This window comes from Labrus mixtus, chromosome 3 (assembly GCF_963584025.1).
Source record: "Labrus mixtus chromosome 3, fLabMix1.1, whole genome shotgun sequence".
Classification (NCBI taxonomy): Eukaryota; Metazoa; Chordata; class Actinopteri; order Labriformes; family Labridae; genus Labrus; species Labrus mixtus.
The window spans coordinates 18556189-18580739 of NC_083614.1; the positions used below are offsets into that span (position 1 = coordinate 18556189).

General features: G+C 40.1%; 2 protein-coding genes across 4 annotated transcripts; both read right to left on the reverse strand.

Moving 5' to 3' along the window:
• Nucleotides 1-5370: 5370 nt before the first annotated feature.
• On the reverse strand, nucleotides 5371-16421 carry safb (scaffold attachment factor B). Its single transcript, XM_061033536.1, has 21 exons — nucleotides 16129-16421; nucleotides 15775-15865; nucleotides 12491-12555; nucleotides 11797-11997; nucleotides 11639-11698; nucleotides 11507-11546; nucleotides 10327-10750; nucleotides 9926-9969; nucleotides 9725-9834; nucleotides 9480-9629; nucleotides 9028-9116; nucleotides 8705-8754; nucleotides 8523-8602; nucleotides 8213-8355; nucleotides 7790-7919; nucleotides 7221-7417; nucleotides 6850-7027; nucleotides 6604-6686; nucleotides 6421-6479; nucleotides 6241-6295; nucleotides 5371-6110 (listed from the first exon to the last, which is right to left on the reverse strand). Exons 1-21 carry the CDS (start codon nucleotides 16279-16281, stop codon nucleotides 5993-5995), a joined length of 2520 nt encoding a protein of 839 aa, XP_060889519.1. The 5' UTR covers nucleotides 16282-16421; the 3' UTR covers nucleotides 5371-5992.
• Nucleotides 16422-16568: 147 nt separating this feature from the next.
• On the reverse strand, nucleotides 16569-24477 carry malt2 (MALT paracaspase 2). Of its 3 annotated transcripts, XM_061033535.1 has the most exons (17): nucleotides 24350-24476; nucleotides 23770-23915; nucleotides 23373-23539; nucleotides 22149-22279; nucleotides 21846-21990; nucleotides 21577-21764; nucleotides 21081-21177; nucleotides 20909-20959; nucleotides 20442-20525; nucleotides 20123-20326; nucleotides 19695-19872; nucleotides 19530-19604; nucleotides 19260-19387; nucleotides 18342-18491; nucleotides 18056-18213; nucleotides 17530-17667; nucleotides 16569-17260 (listed from the first exon to the last, which is right to left on the reverse strand). In XM_061033535.1, the coding sequence occupies exons 1-17, from the start codon at nucleotides 24350-24352 to the stop codon at nucleotides 16823-16825; spliced, it is 2481 nt and encodes an 826-aa protein (XP_060889518.1). In that variant the 5' UTR covers nucleotides 24353-24476; the 3' UTR covers nucleotides 16569-16822. The 3 variants fall into 3 exon arrangements, with proteins under 3 accessions (XP_060889518.1, XP_060889516.1, XP_060889517.1); XM_061033533.1 differs by having other exon boundaries at nucleotides 21577-21990; nucleotides 24350-24477; XM_061033534.1 differs by lacking the exon at nucleotides 24350-24476 and having other exon boundaries at nucleotides 21577-21990; nucleotides 23770-24022.
• Nucleotides 24478-24551: the final 74 nt, after the last annotated feature.

A 24551-nucleotide genomic window follows, 5' to 3' on the forward strand; every position in this document is an offset into this window, starting at 1 on the left:
CATGTGTTTAAACAGCCATGTAGACGCACAATCATACAACAATCCTCAAAGTAAAAGACCTTTTTGATGACTCACTGTGAAGGAAAAAGAAAACAGGGTTTTGGTTTCAGAGGATGACACAGCATAAACTTCCTTGCAGCATATATTCTCCAGGGCCCCTCGATGTGTGTGTGTGTGTGTGTGTGTGTGTGTGTGTGTGTGTGTGTGTGTGTGTGTGTGTGTGTGTGTGTGTGTGTGTGTGTGTGTGTGTGTGTGTGTGTGTGTGTGTGTGGAGGGGGGGGCGGGGGGCACCAGATGTCTACTGTATGTGGGGTTTACACTACAAGGCCAGAAACAGGAGATGTGGCTACTGAATTTCATGTTCACTGAGTGTTCTTGTTTAGATGTATATCATCCTTTCTTAAAGCATTTTCCTCGCACATTGTTACTTATGCAAGGCCAAAGTTTCATTGTTTTTTTTATTAACACATCACATTGTGTTCTTTCTTTATCTGTGTGTTTCCACTTTGTTTTATTGTCCTACATGTCCAGACACATCAGGAGATGGAAAGACCTTCAGAAAGTGTCCCCGAAGCCAGCCGGAGAGTAAAAAAATGTCGAAGACAGAAGAAAAAGTCCTGAATCATGGTTTCACCAACTGTACAGGGTTCATTTCACTTGCGGCATTAAAGCCAAAGAGAGAGCTCTAATTAGGCAACAGCAGAGAAATGTAATCGCTCATTCAGTAACCCATTAGATGAGGGAAAGGATTTGGTGAAAGAAAGAAAGAAAGAAAAGCTCCCCACCAAGAGCTCTCTCTTTTACAAGTCTCAAGACACAGTAAGGTGATAAAAGAGCCACAGAAAGGCTTGTGTGTGTATTAGTGGCCAGGGTTTGATTCTTCTATTCAAGGCTGAAACAGGTTGTGTTCAACTTTTAACAAGAAAACTCAATGATGCATGAACTGAGTGCAAGTGTAAGCATGTGTTAAGTGTATTTATGTGCACATGTTTGTGTGTTTATATGCAGCCTACACTGAGCCTGTCTTCTGTTTGTATTCATTGTAACAGTAAACTTAGTGTGCCCCTTTTATGAACCTTTTAAGTCTGAGCTTTCCAGTAAAGGAAGAAACCAATACTGCAGGGTAGGTGACAGACGATGTGATTAACAGCCTTTTTTCCCATCTTTTTCAACTGCAAAGATTATCAATGAATGAAACATTTGACTGTTAAAAGAAAGCAGGATGAGACACAACTTACCCCTTTACTGAACAAAATCAGCCAAGAGATAAGAGGTACTACCTTTTACACAGGGGGCGCCAAAATCCATATGAATCGAAAGCTCCGCAGAGGCCCTAAAGAAACAGACAATGTAAGATCAGCAGCAACAATAAAGATTAACCTTAATGTTGTGTAATGCCAGACATATGAAATACATTTAGAAAACCTTAGTCCATACAGATGAACCCCAAGAGGGCATTGTCACACAGAATTAGGTATGCAATTAAGCACTTTGCGTGTCTGCAAACACAGAGGGATATGCATAAAGTATGCGTTCAACATCGTTTGAACAAACACACACGCACATGCATTCACACGGGAACATATGGGTAAGCAGCTGTACGTCTGTTGCTGGATGTCCGTTGTAAGTCAGCTCCCACAGAGATCCACTCTCCTTTACATTCTGCATCCAGCTTGCAAATGCCCACACACATTTGTCAAGGATTAATGTAAATCCAACAGCGAGATTACCACATTTATCACGATATGGCACACATATTTTTCTACTGCAGAGTAGTAAACCTTTGCAATATTTACATTTCATTTCAATATATATATATATATAGAAATATATATATTCTTTGCTTGTGGCAAACTACTTTTTTTACTGTCATATACATTATCTGCTGTAAATATTTTTCTACATATACGTATCTCTTAGTGGAAGTCTTTTGTTGTTTGTAGCTGTGGATGCCTGTATGTTTGTGCACTTTAAGGTGAAGCATTTCTATTATATTCTATTTCTATTTTAAAGTGTAGGCTGAGATGCTCACAACATTATGCTCATTTGAGTTTCCATACATTACGCCAGCTCTTTTCCACATGTTTGTAGCTGGTTTTATCTGAATGATATGGGAGGAATGCAGCAGACTTGAGGCTGCTGAATGAGCCCTATGTTCAGTCCATAAAGACAGCTGCTCATGCCACAGAGTGAGAGGAGACGCAGGTCGCTGTGCATGCAGCAGTCAGCAACAGTCTGCTCAGACAGGGCTTTCTCAACTCCCTGATGTCAGGCCAGGAGAAAGGAGAGATTTCATAACTATTTCATTTCAAATACTCCAGAGGGTGCGTGAGTCTGGGCATGGGGCGGGAACAAGGTCCCAAATGTGGAGTGAGACAGTGAGACACACAGTGCAATGGTCAGACTGACTGTTTTTTTTTTTTTTTTTAATTTTGCAATCTAGTCTTATCAGAGAATAATCGAAATACATGTACAATTTTACATCAGATGTTATTTAATGAATAATATACTGACACAGTTATTTAATATACGATTTTATATAAGATTGTTTACTGACTAAACTGATTTATAGAAGGGTTATTTAAGCCATGTTTTGGAAAAATTAGACATTAAAAAAGAAACAAGCTAAGGTCTGTGAGGATCATTAAAAGATTATTTTTAGATGATAAACAAAAGAACAGTTGATGAGAGACTTTGCTCACAGTGATTAGTATCTGTCAATATAGCCAAAGATGACAGAAAAGTCTTAAAACCTCAGAGCCAGGTCTTGGACTGTGATGACTCCACCTGGCCCAGGTTAAGCCTTCACTCTCCTTTCATAAGTCTCACTTCTCTGAGCTGGATTTTAATTAAAGCCTGGGTGTTCAACATGAATGGTTGTAAGGAGCTCGGGATCAGAGTTCTGGCAGCTAACATTCATCTTTTGACAGATTTTCTGAACTGTCTATGTTGTCCACTCAGTTCTCTGGAAACATAACAAGGATGTTTTCTCAGCTTTGTTTTCCTTTAGCAGTCTAAGAAAGCCTCTGGTGGATCTACTGGACCTGAGATGATGAGATCAGGTTCAGTACCTTGCAGGTAAAGAGATGAGAGTAGCATATGAGCATACCATTTAATGCAAACATGCTAAACAAAACAAAACAAAACAAATACAAACCTGCACTGGCTCCCCTGCCCTGCTGCAGCCTCTCACATTGACATACCACAGCTGATTCACAGGCGTGAACCATTCAAATCCATGAAATACTGACAACCTGCTGTGGGATATGATGTGAATTCCACAAAATATACGTTTGTGTATTTCTCACGTGCTTCGCACAGGTGGAGCTCTGGCACCTTCACAGATCTTCTCATCCACATAGGAGAGATAAAAAAGTGTTTTTGTGTTATTTAAAAAATGCAGGTTTGACCTGAATAACAGTACTGTGACTGACAGCCAATAAAAACTTAAATATTCCATATGTTGCCTGAATATTTTGACACGGTACAGAAAAAATGAGGGCAGGAGAGGAGAGACAGAAACAAAAACATAAACTTGGAGGACACCTCAGAGAGACAATTCATCAGAGAGCAGACAGAGAAAATAAACTCAGGCAGGAATCTGGGTAAATGATGTCACACAGCAAGGGGTGACACAGAGGATCAGTATGAATGTTTTTGCATTTCTTTGACATTGACCTCAGTGTGGGTGCTTGCATTCATATATTCTTGCCTTTAAATGTGTATATTCAGACTCAGAATCAGCTTTATTGGCCAGGTATGCTTAAACACACAAGGAATTTTACTTTGGTAAACTGAAGTGAGAACAGTTCTTGCTCTAACCGAATGAGTTTCCTTCCCCAGGCCATGTTGACTGAAGCTGTTTATTTGACATCTGGCGAACTTTGTATGTTGGTCATTTTGGGCCAGAACAGCAACGATACTAGTACAGTGCATGTCCTGGTTTCATCCCAAAACAAGTCGTGTTTCTTAAGATTTGCCATGAAGCACTGCCTTCAGCCACAAATATAATGAGAATATTAATGCAGAAGCAGCAAAGCCCAAGACATTGCAGTTCTTTATAATTTTGTAAATGATGGTAATTTAGCTAATTATCCAATTGCACTGTTCTAAAACCTTTCAAAATGTTTATTTATAGTCTCTATTTATGGTTATATATCTACCTCTAGTGGACAAAATGAGAAGTGCAGTAAACATACTGACACAAAAAAATGGATGGATATTTTCATGTAGTGCTTTTTTTTAAACTAGAGTAATTTTTAATTTTATTTTCTACTCAGTATAATTAGTAGTTTCAATATTGTATTGTTCTATTTCTTTATTCTATTGCTTTCACTATAACCAGGATCTGGGTATTGGAGGTTTTTGATCCCTTTCATGTTCTTGCATGTTCTGTAAAGACAAATCTCCCTGAAACCTTCAGAAATGAAATGGGTCACCTGTATTACAAAAAATTATAATAAACTAATAATTGGCTTAAAGATGTGCAACATTTTTGGATGACTCTGCAAAAAACGTGTGCAATAAGTTTTTTGTTTTTCGGTTGCATCTTGTAGTGGATAACGGGAAATTGCCAAATATGCTCAAACTTGTGTTACTTATAAAGTACAGTTAATATAAAGCTCTAATGAACATTCAACAGTTTACAGCCAGATGTGTACTCCTCCAGAAATACAAATTGGGTCATCATTTGTACTACATGACCTATGCGCTGTAGTGTTAAAGAAAGAATCTGTGGAAAGAGAGGAACTTCATTTTTAGAAAGGGAACTTTAGAGTCAGTAATAGATAAGGATCAGGGAAGTTAAGAGTAGAGCAGCAGCTGCCCAACACTTTGTGTACTCATGTCCTACATGAGTATGGAGCACAGAGGTCAATGTGGCATTTATAATCGAGATCACTTCCTGTTCCTGTCCGCATGCACATTATGCTATAATTAATGACTCATTGTTCAAGTCACAAGAAAAGAACGTTTAGCTATCAGTGTATCAGCTGTATTATTATTAGCAGGGAAACCTTTGACAGAGTGCTCTAGTAGAAGGGTGGGGATTTAAACAGTTCCTTTAATGTGTCAGGCCAGCTATGTTTTGCCAATATAATAAATGTTTTAAGAAACTTAGTAGGAGAAAGAGTAAGGGAATGTTTGAGTAATCGCTCTTTTTAAAGATATGACTTCTTTAATTGTCTGAAAGACTTTTAACTGTGAATTTCACAAGTGCCTTCCACATAACAACCAGCAGGTATTATTCTCAGGGATTGGGCATGGAAAATAAATCAAACCACATCCTGGAGTCAATAAAGGGCAAGTTAACAAATATATGAAATAAATAAAACTTGGGGTGGAATGAAATCGATGCAATGTGAACACAAACAGGCTTCAGGGGAATTTATTACCATAATTCAATATCACACAAATCAATTACTATTTACAAAATTCAAAGTTTGAAACTTACAAAAAAAAAAAAGGTAAATGAGAATGTGACACTTAGTTTAAAAAACCTTTTCTTCAGCAGCAACAACTTCACCAACTGTCTGTGTAAGAAGAAATCGTCCCAAAAATCTTTAAGCTCTGAACAAATTAACTGTTACACAGAGTCATTTACAAAAATGGAGAAACTTGTCAGACTCAAACTAACAGAGAGAAGACTGGTGAGGTTAGGTCCATCATCCAGGTGTTTATAAAAAAACATCAGAATTTACAACACAGAGCTTGAAATGACTCTCCACCATAGAAACACTGGTGTGACATACATAACATTGTTTGCAGATGGTTGTGTTATACAAACAATTCAGATTTGACTGAATGAGAATACGAGGGAGGGGATCACTGCCACACATACAGAGAGAAAAATGGAAGCAACCAAAAAGATTCAAATTGTGTCAAAAAACAAAACCTAGATCCAATTTAAAAACATGTACAAGACCAAGATGGTCACATCCTTCATGACATGACCTCCTGAAAGGGTCCCACTTTAGTTTTTTTTAGACACACATCAGTAGCGTCGACCAAAAGCTCCACCCTGCAGGCCGCTGCCTTGCATCAGCTGGTTCTGTCTGTTCAGAGCTCCAGAGAGGGACTGTGATGTTCCTGTGTTCATGTAGCCTCCACGGCTGGTGACAAAAAAAGAAAAGAAAAAGAGAGACGTACAATAACTGGTTACAAATAGTGCTTGCATCTAGAATCTGTCCTAAATATATGAGTGAAATGGTGTCCTCAATCTGTGCAATATTCTCTCCTCACCCTGTCATTCCTCCTCGTGCGATGTGACTTTGGCCTGGGATGGCACCGTCTCTACCTGGAACAAAAAGCACAAACGTCAAACACACACAGTGGCTATAAGTCTGAAACATACATCATGGTATCATAAAAGCATTCAGTCAAGCTAGCAGAACAGACAACACACAATAAAATTATGCCTACTTTGCCATGATCTGTCTCCATCCACCTTACGGCTGGAGTCCCAGTCTCGACTTCCTTCCCTAAAAAGGTAAAAAAATAAAACATTTGGATTTAGTGTTAAGGAAAATGTTAATAGTAGAATCCACAGAGGTTGTTCTTACATTGCTTTAACTAAAGCTAGTTCTAGCTCAGTGTCGAGCTCACCTGGCATTCATGCGCTTGTCATATCCTCCACTCCAGGAGTCTCTGCCACCATCTCTGCTGTGTCTGTCTGACCTGTCAAAGTGCTGCAAGAAGAGGAACCGGACAGTTCAATATCTCACACTTAACCAAAGTGACTTTCACACAAGTGCAGGTCATACATCTAGACCATAGAGATATGTTTTAACATCAGTGATCAAAACTCATCTGATGTGTTTAACTTGTGCGTGGAGGAATATTGTTTCTTACCTGGCCATCTCTGTCTGCACCAATACCTCGAGCGTTGTCCCGCCTGTCAGCCACCACGTTGTCTTGGTAACGGCCCCTGTCCCTGTGATCAAAGTCCTGATAACGATCCTGTCGACCTAAGTCTGAGCGGCCGTAACGGTCATCCATGGTCATGCGCTTCTCGGGCCAGTCGTCTTTCCTAAACAAGGAGCAGAGACACCAGAGTGATGAGTCGCTCTCTAATCAGTCGATTTACATCAAAGGACCACTGGAGCGCTCACTCTTCTTATGAATATTAATAACCACATTTGAATGTGACTTAGAATGATGTGAACGACACAAATAGAATCATTAATTATCACTCTCAGGATCACACTGTTTCTGTCATTTACCTGCCATCCATGTCATAAGGCCTCTTAACAGGCCGTCGCTCCTGCTCGTAGCGCAGCTGCTCCTGCTGTCGTCGCAGCTCCTCGCGCTCCCGGAGGATTCTCTCCTGCTCGCGTCGTCGCTCATACTCAATACGCAGTCTCTCCCGCTCCAAGATCTGACGCTCCAACCGGTCTGCATCGAGGCGCTCCTTTTCAGCCTGCGATTTATAAACAGTTCAGAATCAGAATCCGCTTTATTGGCCATGTTTGCTTACACACAGAAGGAATTTGTCTTCGGTGAACTGTGCTCTCAATGTACTAAAGTATAACATTAAATATAAATAAGCAAAGAATTATATATACTATAAGGCTAAATAAGACAATAGTGCAAAGGTGACTACAACTTTTTCTAAAGAAAGGATGGCAAGGAGGAATATGAGGAACTTGAAATTAATCTAGATTTATGAGAAAAAAATCTCAATTTAAGTTAACTTCTATCCCAGTATATGTTTAACAAGCACAAACATGACAGCAATAAAGTGAGAGAGAGAAAAAAAAAACATTGTTCAAAAGTATTTATCCGACAGTACCTCCAGCCAGTTTCTCTTCCGGATCAGGTGGTTCCTCTCCTCTCTCTCTCGAAACAGACGGATACGCTCACGCTCACGACGGTCAGGACGATTGTCACGATCGCCAGGACGATTGTCACGATCGCGGTCCCTGTCATTAAAGAAGGATGGCAAAAAAAAATTAACCTCTCAACTACAAATGTGGTGTTTTTTTAGGAGGAAAAGTTGAAGCAGTTTTTATTCTATCAGATTTGACTTTGGACACTTTCAAGGTTAATTTTTTAGCAGCTATCAAAAGCTGCAGAATATTTATAATGTCTGGAAAAGAGCAGAGGTGTGGGAAAAGACAAAGTAAACAATTGTAACAAACATCTTAATTCTGTTTTATTTAGTTCAATGTCTGGCTTTTAGTGTACTTTTGAGCAACTTGAACATATTCCTTACGTTACTCTGCGTCTCTCCACTTCTCTGATCTCCCTCTCTCGTTGTCTCTGCCTCTCTCGCTCTCTCTGCTCTTTGATTTGGTCAAATGACAGAATGTCTTTCTTCTCCTTACTGGGAGACTTGCGATCCCGACTCTTTGTGCTCTGGAACAGGAAACGGGATAAGAAAAGATTTAAGATAAACAAGTGAAAAAAACAGTGTTTAGAAGGTGGGAAGCTGTTAATGACAAATCTCAAAGAGCAGCTTCTGGATGAGTCCCTCAATGTTTGATTCAAACAACACCTTGGTGTAAGAGTTCATATTTACTAACCCGTTCCTTGCTTTTGGTTTTGACGCTGATGACAGGCTCTCCTTTGGACTTGTCCATGACTACGGTCCTCTCATTTCGCCCTGACAAACAAATAAATAAACTTGTTTAGAGAAAAGAAAATGTTTTTGGTTTTTTAAAACTTTTACAAGAAACAAAGTCGGACATTATCCCACATTAATCACCTTTTCCATCTTTTCCTTCTCCCTCAGACTTCTCATCCTTTCCATCGGCTCTAAAAAGAAAAGTTAAACAGAGTGAGCTCTACATAAATTCAACCAACACCACCCTTCAATAGCTGCTTTACTAGTTGATGGCTTCTCTAGTCTTGAGTCATACAACCCAGGGGCGCTAACTGCTACAGTAAAAGCTAACAACTGGTACATGCCATGCTAAAAATGATTCACACAAGAAAGTCAAGAGGAAACTGGACCAAAATACTAAGCTGGTGTGGAGTTTATAGTGAGAGACGTCACTCAAACATGCAGAAGCTTGTAAGCAGTCCTACTTGGAGTCAGTGGAGTGTCTCCGGTCACTGCCGGGCTTCTTGGCTTCGCTCTTCTCGGCAGGCTTCTTCCCCACAGGCTCATTTTTAGCCTGCAATGTTTACATGTAAACAAGTTTATTAAAAAAGCTGGATGATAAGATAACATTTTACGCCGACCAAACCAAATATTGTAGTTACTGGTAACATATTTTATACGTTAAAAATAAAATGTTTGATTACTGTGCTGTAATATATATATTTTTTTTATTACAAAAGATACTCCGATCTTTAAAATAAGAAGATACATTATCATAAATAAAACCATGTTAGAATGCCAATAACCTTTCCCTTGCATCTCTTCATGTTCAGGCTTCAATAATAGCCTTTAGCAACGACTTCTGAAAAGTCCCAAGGTTCAATAATATCCATTTAGGTTTGTCAGTGAATGATCTCGATATTCCTCTGAGCCTTACCCGCTCCACCGAGATCATCTTGCCGTGCAGCTCCGTCCTGTGAAGGTGGCTGATGCACTTGGTGGCCTCCTCTGTGGTCGACATGGTGACAAACCCGTAGCAGCGAGCCCCGGGGCTCTTGGCGTTGGTAACCACCTTGGCTCCAACAACCTGCAGGAAGCAAGCACAATGATTTAGGGATAGAAAATAAATGTGTATATTCTACACCTAATGACAATAGTGAAGGATAGTCTGAATTGTATGACCTTGCCATATTTGCTGAACAGTGTCTTCAGATCAGTCGCCCTGGTCGTGGAGGAGAGACCACTGACCCACAGATTCCTGCTACTGCCTGCTGCAGCACCACCTCCAGCAGCTACACATAAATAGACAATAAAGGAATGAGCATTTTCCCACTGATGGACAAGGAAATGAAAAAAAAAAAAAACAGCAATTTAGTCACTCACTCTTTTCATCTTTTGACTCAGTCTTGCCATCGTTTTCCTCAGAGCTAGAGAAAAAGAAAAAACGCCATAAACACACAGCCGTGAGAAAAACTGATGCACATGTTTATCCTTGTGTTGTTTATGACATAATACATAACTGACAGTGATCAGCCCATCATGTACCAAAGTGCAGTGAGTCTACAGTGAATCAATGGGTTTATATGCTTTGGAAATCCCAATAGGTTTCTCATTAATGGGTAATAAAGTGGGACAGGTGGGTGTAAGGAATGACAAATGAAAAACAGACATATGCACAGAACGCTTTTACCTCCAAAAGAGCATCCAAATTTGTTTTCTAGCACTAAGGAGCCAATGCAACAGAGATAGCCATTTTGGTTTCTAGAAGACAGAAAGCAACAAACCTCTTTTTCTGATCATCGCCCTCTACAGAAGAGGACTCTTTCACAGTCGAGGCTGAATCCGCAGCAGCTTTCTCTTCTGTCTTCTCATCCTCCTCACCCTTAGACCCCATTTCTGAATCAACAGTTTCACCCACAGCCCCCTGTTCGCTTACACTAACAGCCTGAGAGCTTTTGTTTTCAGTGTCTAATGTCTCTTCTGGGACGTTGTCTGTGTCCCCAACCTCTTTGGCGTCAGGGTCCACAACATCCCTTTCACTCTCCACGTCTGCAGATGCGGCCTCCTCGGAATTGGCGCCGGTGTCGGACACATTTTCTTCCGTTGTGGCGATGGCAGCTTGCTCTTCTTCATGGCTCGTCTCGTGGCTCTGGGGCTGATCTTCTTTAAGCGGCTCAGATAAACAAGACCCGGCTACTTTGTCATTTTCTACGGATTTAACAGGAATAGAATGGCACAGAGTTTAATCACTTCTGAAACACAGCAATGGTTAACGAGGAACTGGCAAGGCCTGGATTAGGAACGTCATGACCACTGGCCTGTGTTTTAGATCTATGTATTAAAACGATGAAGTAGACCCTAACGAGAGACTGGAAGAGAACCCAAAAGGCTGAAGGACAACTTAGCCACTAAGGCTCATTTCTCAAGTTGAACCACTGTTCACCTGATCCAAAGCAGACAAATATTCAGTGCTGAAGAGAGTCACAAGATCTGCAGTGCAGCAGGAGATTCTTGCAGCAGTTCGTCTTCTTTGAGCTTTCGACTTTCTCAGAGTCCAGCAGCGATTGAAAACAAGTCCAGGAATTTCACATCCAGCAAAGTCCACGAGTTTAAAAACTTGTAATATGTCTTGATGGATCTCGTCTTTCTTGGATCTTCATGTGGCAACCTAGAAACACTGCATTCACCTACAACAGCTCACACCTCCCTGACCTTGACATTTCATTGCTGTCAATGTGAATCACATCGTTAACCACTGCAGATTTACTACTCGAAGAACATAACTGGACGCTAAATATAATCGCCAGTCAGTTATCGATTGTGGTTAGCCAAATATCAACACGTAGGCAGCAATTCCCTTTGGGCTTCCAGTCTCTCCACCTGATAGAAACTAAACAAAGTGTCTGCAAGCTCAACACTGTCAAAAGATGCCTCCACCTTTTTATCAACCTTTTCCTACAGTACCTGTTTCTTCTTTGACGTCGTCGGCATCTTGATCCCGGGGCTAAAAGAAAGGCGGGACATTCAGGTTAATGCGACCATTTGTGACATCTCTGTACCGCAACTTAACATGAAAACATCTGTACGGGAGCATACCGTATTAATTGGCGAGCATGTCATATGTTCATCTTTTTCTATCACCTCTGGCTCATCCATCTGGTTAATAGATACAAAAACAATGACGTTAAAAAAACAGCCAGCAGAATGGATGAAAGTTTCACATGTAGAGACACATTCCCAGACCGGTTACTCACCTCTGGACCTCTGGCTTCGTCTTCTGACTCAAAGGCCCTGTTGTCCTGTTCTTCATTCAACAACGCATCTTCGTCTAAATTCTCAGTCTCAAACTCATTGTCCTCAGCTGGTATTCCATTGTCATTCTCCGTCTCATCGAGGACGTTCATGTCCAGGATGTCCATTTCCTGCATGTTCTCATGATCATCTAGATGCTCCTCCTGAAAAGAGAGAGAGAAAGGAGGGTGCGGGGGGGGGGGGGGGTTGTTAAACAGTTAAACAAAGGTTCAGCAGCACTTCTTGAGCCAGACAACTTAAGTTCTTCCAATACCAGTATCCAAAGTATACTGCCAAGTAGTCTGAGCATTTACCTTACACTGTAATTTAAAAAGCCCAGGATGAAATTAACTCATACCAGCTGATCTTCAGACATGTTTCACTTTTGTTTTAGAGAAGCAAAGAAAAATGTTTCTCCAGTTATTTATCTTCTTAGATTTTCTGCCAGCACTGCATTGTTGTTTGCTTAATCATGTTACTTATCTGATTAAGCAAACAGACACTCAGACACTTCTGCATACATGGTGAGTTTATCAGAAAGGATGAACTATCAGACCAACTCTGCCGAAGAGGGCTGCTAACATCAGTAGCCCATCATGTTACAGCAGTTCTTAAACATGCAGACCGAACTGAATCTCAGATCAAACTGTTACTCACATGGCCATCATGGGAATCTTCCTCCATAGTGCTGTCCTCTGGTTCATCAGTCTCTTGTTTTGAATCTGAAAATATATGCTTGAGTTAAGAGTCTTGAAGTCTACCTTTAGGTGTCTTACAGGTTTCAAAGTAGACTTTTTGGCGTCAGAGCTAACTAGAGGTGAACAATACGGATGTAATCAAACACATCAACGTGGCAGACTCCTCCCAGCATTGTTTCTTAACCTCACAGGATACACCCAGAGCTAGCTCCACCTGACTGCATAGGGTAATCATGATTGGTCTATAATCAGTCGGGGAACACAAAAATCAGGTGCACAAGTCCCCAATTGGGTTTCAGGCATGGATTACAGTTGTAGAACCTGTTTGCCTGTAAATCCTTCAACATTTCTCTTTAAGGATGCTTTGCTTAATGTGTAATAACAATGAGTTGAGCACAAACAGAGCAAATGTCCCCCTCTTTGTGTTCTTGTACACATACTTTTACTGTATGGTAATCACTGTTATGATTGTTCGACTTCTACCCTTTACATCTTACTATTAGTACAAAAATCACTTTCTGATGTTGACTTAGAATACCAAAATGTACAAAGGAGAGGGAAACGCATGGTTTCTCATTACACATTTGATCTCATTATAATTCACTTTTTTTTTGTAACATTTAGGGCTTGAAATACATTTTTTAAATCCCCTTTTCAAATCATCCATCAAATTTAATGGATCTAAACAAATTGAAGGCATGCATAGCTAAAACTATCAGTTTAACACAAGAAATGCATTCAGTATTAGTGAGGTTTAGTAAAGATATTGTGGTCTTTGTTTGCCTGGTTATGTACATCGTGCAATGACGGATGCTATTAAACATCAGTAATTTCACATTTACAATTATGTTATACAGCCTTCCCACATGACATAATTAAATTCAAGTAAAGTGGCAGTCTCCTAAACACAGAACCATGTGTCATTTTGCAAACAGAGGTCCAAACACCATGTAGTGTTTTGTTGTGTTCAGTAGTATGTTGTGTACAGAAGTATGTTGTGTACATGTTGTTTACAGTAGTATGTTGTGTACATGTTGTTTACAGTAGTATGTTGTGTACATGTTGTTTACAGTAGTATGTTGTGTTCAGTAGTATGTTGTGTTCATGTTGTTTACAGTAGTATGTTGTGTACAGTAGTATGTTGTGTACAGTAGTATGTTGTGTTCAGTAGTATGTTGTGTTCATGTTGTTTACAGTAGTATGTTGTGTACAGTAGTATGTTGTGTACATGTTGTTTACAGTAGTATGTTGTGTTCATGTTGTTTACAGTAGTATGTTGTGTTCAGTAGTATGTTGTGTTCAATAGTATGTTGTGTACAGTAGTATGTTGTGTTCAATAGTATGTTGTGTTCATGTTGTTTACAGTAGTATGTTGTGTACAGTAGTATGTTGTGTACATGTTGTTTACAGTAGTATGTTGTGTTCAGTAGTATGTTGTGTACATGTTGTGTTCAGTAGTATGTTGTGTACATGTTGTGTACAGTAGTATGTTGTGTTCAGTAGTATGTTGTGTTCAGTAGTATGTTGTGTACATGTTGTGTTCAGTAGTATGTTGTGTTCAGTAGTATGTTGTGTACAGTAGTATGTTGTGTACAGTAGTATGTTGTGTTCAGTAGTATGTTGTGTACAGTAGTATGTTGTGTTCAGTAGTATGTTGTGTACCGTAGTATGTTGTGTTCAGTAGTATGTTGTGTACCGTAGTATGTTGTGTACAGTAGTATGTTGTGTACAGTAGTATGTTGTGTACAGTAGTATGTTGTGTACAGTAGTATGTTGTGTACAGTAGTATGTTGTGTTCAGTAGTATGTTGTGTACAGTAGTATGTTGTGTTCAGTAGTATGTTGTGTACCGTAGTATGTTGTGTACAGTAGTATGTTGTGTTCAGTAGTATGTTGTGTACAGTAGTATGTTGTGTTCAGTAGTATGTTGTGTACAGTAGTATGTTGTGTACAGTAGTATGTTGTGTACAGTAGTATGTTGTGTACAGTAGTATGTTGTGTACAGTAGTATGTTGTGTACATGTTGTGTACAGTAGTATGTTGTGTACAGTAGTATGTTGTGTACATGTTGTGTTCAGTAGTATGTTGTGTACATGTTGTGTACAGTAGTATGTTGTGTTCAGTAGTATGTTGTGTTCAGTAGTATGTTGTGTACATGTTGTGTACAGTAGTATGTTGTGTTCAGTAGTATGTTGTGTACATGTTGTGTTCAGTAGTATGTTGTGTACATGTTGTGTACAGTAGTATGTTGTGTTCAGTAGTATGTTGTGTTCAGTAGTATGTTGTGTACAGTAGTATGTTGTGTACATGTTGTGTACAGTAGTATGTTGTGTACAGCAGTATGTTGTGTACATGTTGTGTACAGTAGTATGTTGTGTACAGTAGTATGTTGTGTACATGTTGTGTACAGTAGTATGTTGTGTACAGTAGTATGTTGTGTACAGCAGTATGTTGTGTACATGTTGTGTACAGTAGTATGTTGTGTACAGCAGTATGTTGTGTACATGTTGTGTACAGTAGTATGTTGTCTACAGCAGTATGTTGTGTACATGTTGTGTACAGTAGTATGTTGTGTACAGTAGTATGTTGTGTTCAGTAGTATGTTGTGTACAGTAGTATGTTGTGTACATGTTGTGTACAGTAGTATGTTGTGTACAGCAGTATGTTGTGTACATGTTGTGTACAGTAGTATGTTGTCTACAGCAGTATGTTGTGTACATGTTGTGTACAGTAGTATGTTGTGTACAGTAGTATGTTGTGTACATGTTGTGTACAGCAGTATGTTGTGTACATCTTGTTTACAGTAGTATGTTGTGTACAGCAGTATGTTGTGTACAGTAGTATGTTGTGTACAGTAGTATGTTGTGTACATGTTGTGTACATGTTGTGTACAGCAGTATGTTGTGTACAGCAGTATGTTGTGTACAGTAGTATGTTGTGTACATGTTGTGTACAGTAGTATGTTGTGTACATGTTGTGTACAGTAGTATGTTGTGTACATGTTGTGTACAGTAGTATGTCGTGTACATGTTGTGTACAGCAGTATGTTGTGTACATGTTGTGTACAGTAGTATGTTGTGTACAGTAGTATGTTGTGTACAGCAGTATGTTGTGTACATGTTGTGTACAGTAGTATGTTGTGTACAGTAGTATGTTGTGTACAGCAGTATGTTGTGTACATGTTGTGTACAGTAGTATGTTGTGTACAGTAGTATGTTGTGTTCGCTTGACATCTTAACTTTACCTTTGACAGTCCGTTTGGGAGCAGACTTCTTTGGGGCTATTTCGGGAATGAGTTTAATCTCATCAGGATTTCCCCCCTCTTCCTCGATCGCCTGTTTTGAGGAGAGCAACACCACAAACGGAAACTTTTAAAACCAAATCCTGAGTCAAATAATTTTAATGTGTGTGAAAGACACTGAACCACCAAAAGCAAGGTTAGCTGGCTGGTAACAGCTAACAGTATCTGTCTCATGCTAACGTGGCTCTGACTTGATATTTGCCCCCGACACGATGCACTACACACCGAAAATGTTCCCTTCTGACATTATTGTGTAAAAAAAGTATGTGCCTATTTGTTTTTTTAAAGTTAAAGGACCTTTTTCAGACGCTCCGATAGCACGCTCTTGACGCCTGTGGTGTCCAGGTTTCGTTTCTTCAGCTCGGCCTTCAGATCAATAACCCTCAGCTCGGACAATTTGCGGACCTCTGCCCCCTCCAGGATCTCTATGTCTGCTGATGGGTCAGCCATCGTTTTAGTCGTAAATATTTCGCCTCAGCTTGAAATAACTCAAATTTACCCCCTTTTCTTTTTTTTTTAACTGATGCTACTCCTCGAATGGAAACACACGGTTAGCTAACCAGCCGCAAAATGGAGGCCGCGTGAAGGCGCATGCGCAGTTCACGTCTAGTGCAGGGACTGCGAGTGGAGTCTGCAGGAGAGATGTCCTCATTTTTGGTTGATTGACCATTATTCTGAGCAGTTTGTGTGAGATGCAAGAGAAAGATAAAATAATATATATATTTATATACTTAATATTTATTTATGTTCTTTATGCCAAGCACAGCATAAAACACGCGATCAGCAGTGTATAACTTCAAATGCATTATAATATAAAACAAAAATATTACAAAATTGATAAGAAAACCGTAAAAAATAACTTTATTAAGATAAATTGACTATTTACAATAGCAAGTGTCCTGAGTCAGCTTAGTAGTAGTAGTAATCATTTATTTCACTAAAACACAAATCCACATGCTTGATCAGAAATACTAAAGGGGTGTCATTATCCTTAGTTAGAATGAAAGTCGTTCATGTCACCGTATTTGTAGTTTGTCTCATTCACTTGGCTGATAGGCAAACTTTTGCTGGCGACAAGAGGTTTAGGCCCATCAACAAAATCAGAGCTGTCAATCTCCTCTGGTACATTAGCACTTCTGGGTGAAGGTGAAGAGCCAATGGCATTGGACTGTGTGGCAGTTAGTTCATCATATGACCACGCATTTGATGAACTAACTGAGGCAAAGGCCTCTGTCAGGGAAGAGCAGTCAGGAAAGTTGAAGGAGTCAGAGCTGGAGGACGAGGGGTAAGAAGCGTGAGGTGGTCGGGGTTCATGCAGGTTGAGTTTGGAGACCAGTGGTTTACCAACTGTCACTGTTTGCCTTTCCTGCACTTCCTCATCCATGTTGGAATAGGTGTAATGGAGGCAGATGGTGAATTTGAGCTCCTTCTGTAAAGACAGTGGAAGTTCAAGTGAGTTTTAAGCATAGGAGAAAAATAGTAAGGATGCACTGTTCTCAGCTGTGATGCCTTTATCTAAGACCAAGTAATACTGTTTAAATGAGCTCAAACTTTTATGTAACGTCCTTTTTAAAAGGCATTTCATATTTAGTGGGCATATCCTTTTTGACAGTGCCAAATATATATCTCAAGAAGGCACATAGACATTTATCAGGGTTTTCATTTGACAAATTATAAAGACAATGACAAGTTTCTGACCCTGAGTCTCTGCAGGCTTCGGACGCGGGTATAGAGACTAGGGACCTCCGGTGAAAGAAGATATTCATTAATTAATATTAAACTGCCGGCTTCAAGAAGAGTTTCCTGGTTACTCTTCTTCAGATCAACGTCAACATCCTGCCAAAGAAACATAAATACATTGAAAACGTTTCCACAATAACGATGCCAAAAACTGCTTTAAAAAGAATAAAACTTGTTATGTGTTTATAGACTTGTATTGTTACTTTTCTTTAGCTTTCACTCTGAGTCTTCTCATGACAGGTCTCTCAAGTTTGTGGGTTGTCAATTACTTTAGCAATTCTCTATATGCCTGTAAAATTGTTTTCCCCGTTTGTCCTTTGTGTCACTGTTTCACTTGTTCTGTTATCTCACAAATAAAAAATAAAAAGGATAGGAAACTGTGAGCTGCCATATCACAAGTATGTTAAGTCTTTAGGGGTAGAGTGAATGTGCTTTTGTGTCTCTAAAATCTAATTTCTGTCAGTTATTTTCTGCATACACACACCTCAGGGAAGTCAGTAAGCTGAGCAGAGCAGGAAACAATCTCTTTGGGCTGCTCAAGAATCCGCGTGTAGATGACCATGACGTTGGAGAACTCTGCCGCAAACCCAAGCTGCACCTTGACCCCACAGTCAAACTGCAGGCAGTCACTGTTTGGTAGGTCTATGGAAAAAAAAGACTAGTTATACTTTACTCTTTCATGCCAAAATTGAAAAACAAAAATCCACAAAAATGACAAACACTTCAGAGGTAAGGGCTAATTTAGGCTTATGTTTTTACAAAGAGAGTACCATGAGCTACAGCCCATTGCAGGTTTCGAGCTGATTGGGAGGCAGAACAGTCAGGTGTCTGTATCCGGTCGGTGAGGCAACGCCGTTCTGAAAGGTTACTTCGCAGCTCCAGAGCCTGCCTCCCTCTGGTGATCGCACAACGACCCATATCTGTTAAGAAGTATGAATATTTAAATAGTTGTGCATCGGGCTGAAACCTATAAAGTGCTGTCGCTGACAGGTGTGTTCCATCACCTGTCAGTGCTGTAACAGGACATGACTGGTTTGTGGTCTGTTCAATACCTATCTCATTAACAACAGCCAACATTTTGGTTGTCACAACATGAAAAGCTCAGACAAAACAAATAACAATAATGATGTCTCTAGGTGTGTCAGTAATACATGTTGAGCCAACAGGCACAAAAGAAACATCCTGGAGCTACAAGAGAGAAACATTTAAACTATAAAGAATGATGACACAGACAAGTTATGATAGCACGTGTTGTTCATAGAAGTTTAAATTCCCATTCAGATGGGCTTACAACAACTATCTGATACAGCAGGGGTTCCCAAACATTTTTTTTGGAGCCCACCCTAAAAATCACAACAGGCAGGCCGCCCCCCTAATATAATGTTAGCCCCCCCCCCCCCCCCCCGAGATCTTTGGTGCCAGACCCCAGGTTAGGAACCACTGAGATGAGATATAGTATAGTATATAAGTGTAAGCTGATCATAAACAAATGTGCAAATGCAGATACACATCTACAATAAATAAATAAAATCAGCTGGAAACAACTTCTTTGCATACTATAATATTCAAATGTCTGATCTAATCAGAACTGCTTGACAACAAAGATGGCTTTATGCATTAACCAGTTGTAAGAAACAATAGTAAGCCTATATGAGAGATATCATGAGTCACATTTGTGCTCTACATACCTTCAGCCACTCTGTCGAGCATGAACGTGACCTTCTCTTCTTCACTAACTCTGCGTTTGAGGAAGCTGATGAAGATGCCATTTGACACATCTTCCCTTTTCACTTCATATGCCTCAGCGTCTACACATCTAGACACAAGACGCATGGGGATTTATTTAGACATGTATGTTTCATCCATCAGACTCCAACAGTGGATGTGTTTCAAGAAAAACATGAAAATCAGACCCCATATTAGCTTGAGACTGAATGTGTCAGATGATGAGAACTTACGTGGCATATCCAAACACTATATTTGCCGTCACTTTGAGCAGTCCTGGTTGTACAATGACATCATCATGTGGGTTCCTATAAGAAACAAGACACATAAATATGTACACATATGGTACAATAAAGCTCTTACATTAATTCATCAATTTAAAAAAAAATCCTCCACACCTTTTGCGGCACATGTCCAGAAGGAATACGTTGAGTCCAGTCTCTTTCTTTTGCATCCTGGTGAGAATGTTCTGGACACACAAACAGTGCTCTGATGTGTAGGAGGCCGGAGCGTCGATGGGTACCATGAAACTGTTGCCGAAATTCTCATAACCATGACCAGCGAAGTAAAGCAAGCCTGTGGTAGAAGGACAAAGAAGTGTCATTAGCTTAGGATCAAAATCTTTCAGTGAACTGTTTGGTTAAAAGGGATCTAACTAGATTTTATACTTTAATTTACTACTTTTTTAAAAAGCTTTTTGGAGAAAAAATGGTTTAGTCCACATTTATTTGGATTGATTAAAGGGCTGAGCAGTTTACATGATTTGATAAAGATTTACATATGTAACAAGTTTTGTACATATGTTGTGAATAGAAAGGAGACAAACCATAGACTCCCTTATCAAGCAGCAGGAGGAACTCAGTGACAGCGCTGTGCATCTCCTGCCAGTTGAGGTCAATCAGGGAAACCACCTTGAAGTCCATTTGTCTGAGGAAGTTGGTCAACTCGTGGACGTCAGCAATTGGAGCAGACAGCTGAGTGTGGTGGACGTAGTTCATGTTGCCAATCAGGAGAGCAACTTTGTCAGTTGCTGTGGAAGGTGAAGATACATACAAAAAAAAATGCTCAACGGAGAAAGATGATGTGTCTGTTTAAAGTGTATATTTTTGTATCGAGACTTAATTAGTTTCTGGGTAAAAGCTCACCATAGAACTGTTTGGCTGATGATGGCGGTTTGGCAATCTGTTGTAACTGATGAATTCCATATTTCCTGGGGACTTTCTGTGAGTCTGTCAACGCAGTACACAAAAATGAAAGAATAATAATAATAATAATAATAATAATCCAATGCAGTTTGATCTTTCATTATAGTGGTTTTTGTTCATTCTTTTTTCTGTGGTTTTTGGTTACCACACATACTGTGCACAATGCTGTCTATTAATAAGATGATCCCACTCCAGAACCTAACAATAACAGCAGCAGATTAGCTGCTTTGACACATACAATGTAGGCCTACAAGAAATTCCAATGTTTACATTACTGTACATACAAAAATAGAACAGAACAGTTTGATCTCATGCTGCAAATATATTGAAAAATACCAGGAACTACAATTCTAGACAAGTTCCTCTTTTTCCTCTGGAACACTTTAAAGAACGTTTAATAAAAATACCTGGCCCACGATCAACTTCCACCCAGGAGGCCTCAGTGATGGAGCTGGGGCCTACATAAACGAGCAAAGCAGGAAGTTATTCACTTATAAATGTGCAATGTCGTCAGTTACATTTTTTAAGCTCTTACATTAAGTTCTGAAGAGAGGTAAAAGAAATATGTGTGAGTCTCACCAATACTGACTGTTGCTGTGTCACTCCACACCTCGTGATACAAGTTGAACACCTTGCATCTGTACGGTCCTCTGTTTGCTGTGGTCACACATGGGATCTACGGAAGAATAGAACATAAGCATGTATTGGTTTCTTCATTCAAATTATTCATTTTCATTTCAATCAATGCCTTTGACTTTTCCTGATATCAATATTGGTACTTGATCCACTGTATAACTAATGCATTACCCTTTTTAAATCACCTTTACACTCACTGACATTCAACACTGTTTTTTATTTCATCCATCTCTGCTGACACTTATGTGGATTTAAAACGTATCTATTGTATAAAAAGAAAGACACAGGTTTCAAAGATGTAACAAAAAGAAAATATGAGGAAATTATTACAGTGAGTAAAATAGAAGGGCTCTTTTTCAATATGTAATTAAAGACATTTTTGCTAAATTATTGTTATATACTTAATAAAGTAAGCCAGCAGACTTGGTGAAACACCTACCTTCAGCGAACATGTCTTGGGTTGTTTCAGTGCCACTGTGTTGTGGTACCACTCATACTGGGCAGGTGGGTTGGCCTCTGCTTTACACTGCAGGAAAAGAGTGTCGCCCTCAGACACAGCTTGAGACTGAGGCTGGTGGATGATATGCAGCCCACTCAATGAGCCTGGAAACAGGCTGCTGCTGCATCCTAAGGACACAAGATTTAATTCATGTGAGATCAGATACAATGAGGGAAATAAGGAGAACAGAAGGAGGAGAGGGGAGATACCTGCAGAGAGGATGCAGCGAACTTGAGCCCACTGGGAGAAGACACAGTTTTCTCTGTAGTTGACTCGACAGATGTAGTTACCCTGGTGGACCGGAGCTAAAGGACACAGAACCAGCTCTGGTGTGCTTCCTGTCTCATCCAATATCTTAAACAAGAAACAAACAACCAATAGCAACTTAATAGCTGACATTTAGTAATACATTTAAGGACAATAATTTATAGATCAATATCAGAGAGCAGATTAGACCAAAACTTGACATGGGATCTAATAGTTGCTCTTTAATCAGAAAATGGTGGACTGACCTCTTCTTTGTCTCTGAACCACTGGTAGCTAAGTCCAGGAGGTCCAGAGGCTCTGCAGGTCAACACCATCCTACCCCCCACTGTGGCCTGCTGGGACTGAGGCTGCTCTGTAATCTGTATCAGCTCTACCACTACACACACACACACACACACACACACACACACACACACACACACACACACACACACACACACACACACACACACACACACACACACACACACACACACACACACACACACAGGGTTCTTTAACAAACTTGCACATGTGATTAATGATCAAAATATTAAGGAAATAAACAACTATATCTTCCTCCATCTTTCCTCCTGTTTGAAAGTTGTATGGTTCACAGAGCAAAGACTATCCTGGTGCTACCTGGTGTGATCACAGAAATAAACTGGAAGTCTTTAAACACTAATAACTAATTCATAAAATCCTAATTAATAACTGCAGATCTGAATCTGGAAATGTACATATTATGGCCTTTAACCCCCTGTTCATCATAGGAATGTTTTAAACCTTTTTAACCAGGATCAGGGTTGTCAGGACACAATGTGATTAACAGCAGAGATGGTCCTGTGCATGGGTCTAAAACCAAACTGTTGATCACTTAGGATGGGATCATTTAAGAGAAACATTTATAGTTGCTGGTTAAAACCTCTGACTTGCTTATGACTTCTTTAGGCCTGGTTTCTGATATTCCAGTGAATTTGAGAAAAGTGTGGGGATTGTCAAGGGGAGGTAAAGTTACAGATAAAGAAGAGACAGTAGGCTGATGTGGAATTGTTTTTCGGTTAATAACAAACTGCTTTAATTGTTTCTGATGTATTCTAGATGTGATAATGACGGGAATGGCAACGCTATTTAAAACAGCTGATTTGAAAGAATGCCGGCATTGCGTACACTGAATCATGCGTACATCAGTCATCCCCGATCTGCCTGAGCTGACATGATGAAATTGATTTCAGTGTTTGGCATAACCTCGAAATTTAAAGGAACTCATTCCACACACTGATACTTATAACTGTTTAATCCTGCAGGTCAAGGCCTTGGAGTGTCACTCATTTCTAGTAACATCAAGGCAATCCTGTAGTTGCTCAACAAAGAACAATGCCAAAACCCACGCTCGTCCCAGGTATAAATCTGTTATATATAAAGAAGTATTTCTTGAGACACCGCCCATTCAATTTGCACATGTGTGGCACGAATCACTTCTGCTTTACCTATGGAGGAGAGGTACTGCACAGCTTCCAGGTGGTTGATTTTCCTCAGGGAGTGGAGCAGGAAGTCCAGGGAGCAGAAGCGATCAGCGAGCCAGGCCAGGAGGGTACGTCCTGGGCTGCCTGCAGGACTCAGCACCTCAAGTGAGCAGTTGGTCACCTCTCTGTCACTGCAGGAAGGAAGGGTAAAGAGGGAAGTCGGTAAGGGTGGTATAAGGCTGCTTATGGAGGAGAGGGCTAAAAAAACAAAAAACGTACAGAAATGTGGAGGGGCAAACTTGTTTACCATACATCAACAAAAAGCATCCTTATATCATGATGTCCAATTAACACAGCAGGTGTGAAACCGGCTTGAATATTGTCCTGCTACGTTCTTTGTGTGATGCCTTCAATGTCTCACCTGCAGCGGAATTTCGGGTGCTCGGCCACAGCATTCGCTAGTTGCCTCCATCCGCAAGATGAATTGTCCAACATCTTGGACAGTCTCTTGAGGACTTCTTCATTCAAAGTACCAACACTTGTTTTCAGCGTCTCCATCGTCCTGTCCTGGATAATGCAGAGAAACCGGCTGTTAAACTTCACCTGTAGGGTAAACTTAAAATCTGATCCACACCTTTCATTTTCAACATCACCACGTAGCTTAACAGTGAGTCCAGCCCACAAATGATTTCCTCGGTCTCCGGGTGTGACTAAAATGAATCTCCCATTTGTTCTCCCATACGACGCTGTAGACCTGCAGGTCATAGACACCCCAACCCTAACCCAGGACCCAAAGGATTTTACCTTAAGCCTATCCCAGGCCTACTGTATAAGCACACATACAGCGAGTTATTCCTCATTCATGAAATTATTCGAGCAACTATGAAGCTACAAAATGAAACGAATTGTAAAAACCAAACTAATCTCCGCGACGTCGATGAATAATCCACTACCACTTCCGCAACAACAAAAAAAGTTGATTAAAACAAGTTTGAACTTACCATCCAAATAAAGGAAACGTGTTATAATATTAGGCAGTAGTGGAAAAGGGAACGAGTGAGTTTCGCGGTAAAAGAGTTGTCTGGGGCATTCTGGTGTGGCAGTCGTCTCCCAGAGAAATTGCTTCGGTTCCTCATTTCGGCAGGCTCGATCATTTGCATGAATCGTTGTCATAGCAACGACATTGGCTGAAACCAACTTGTA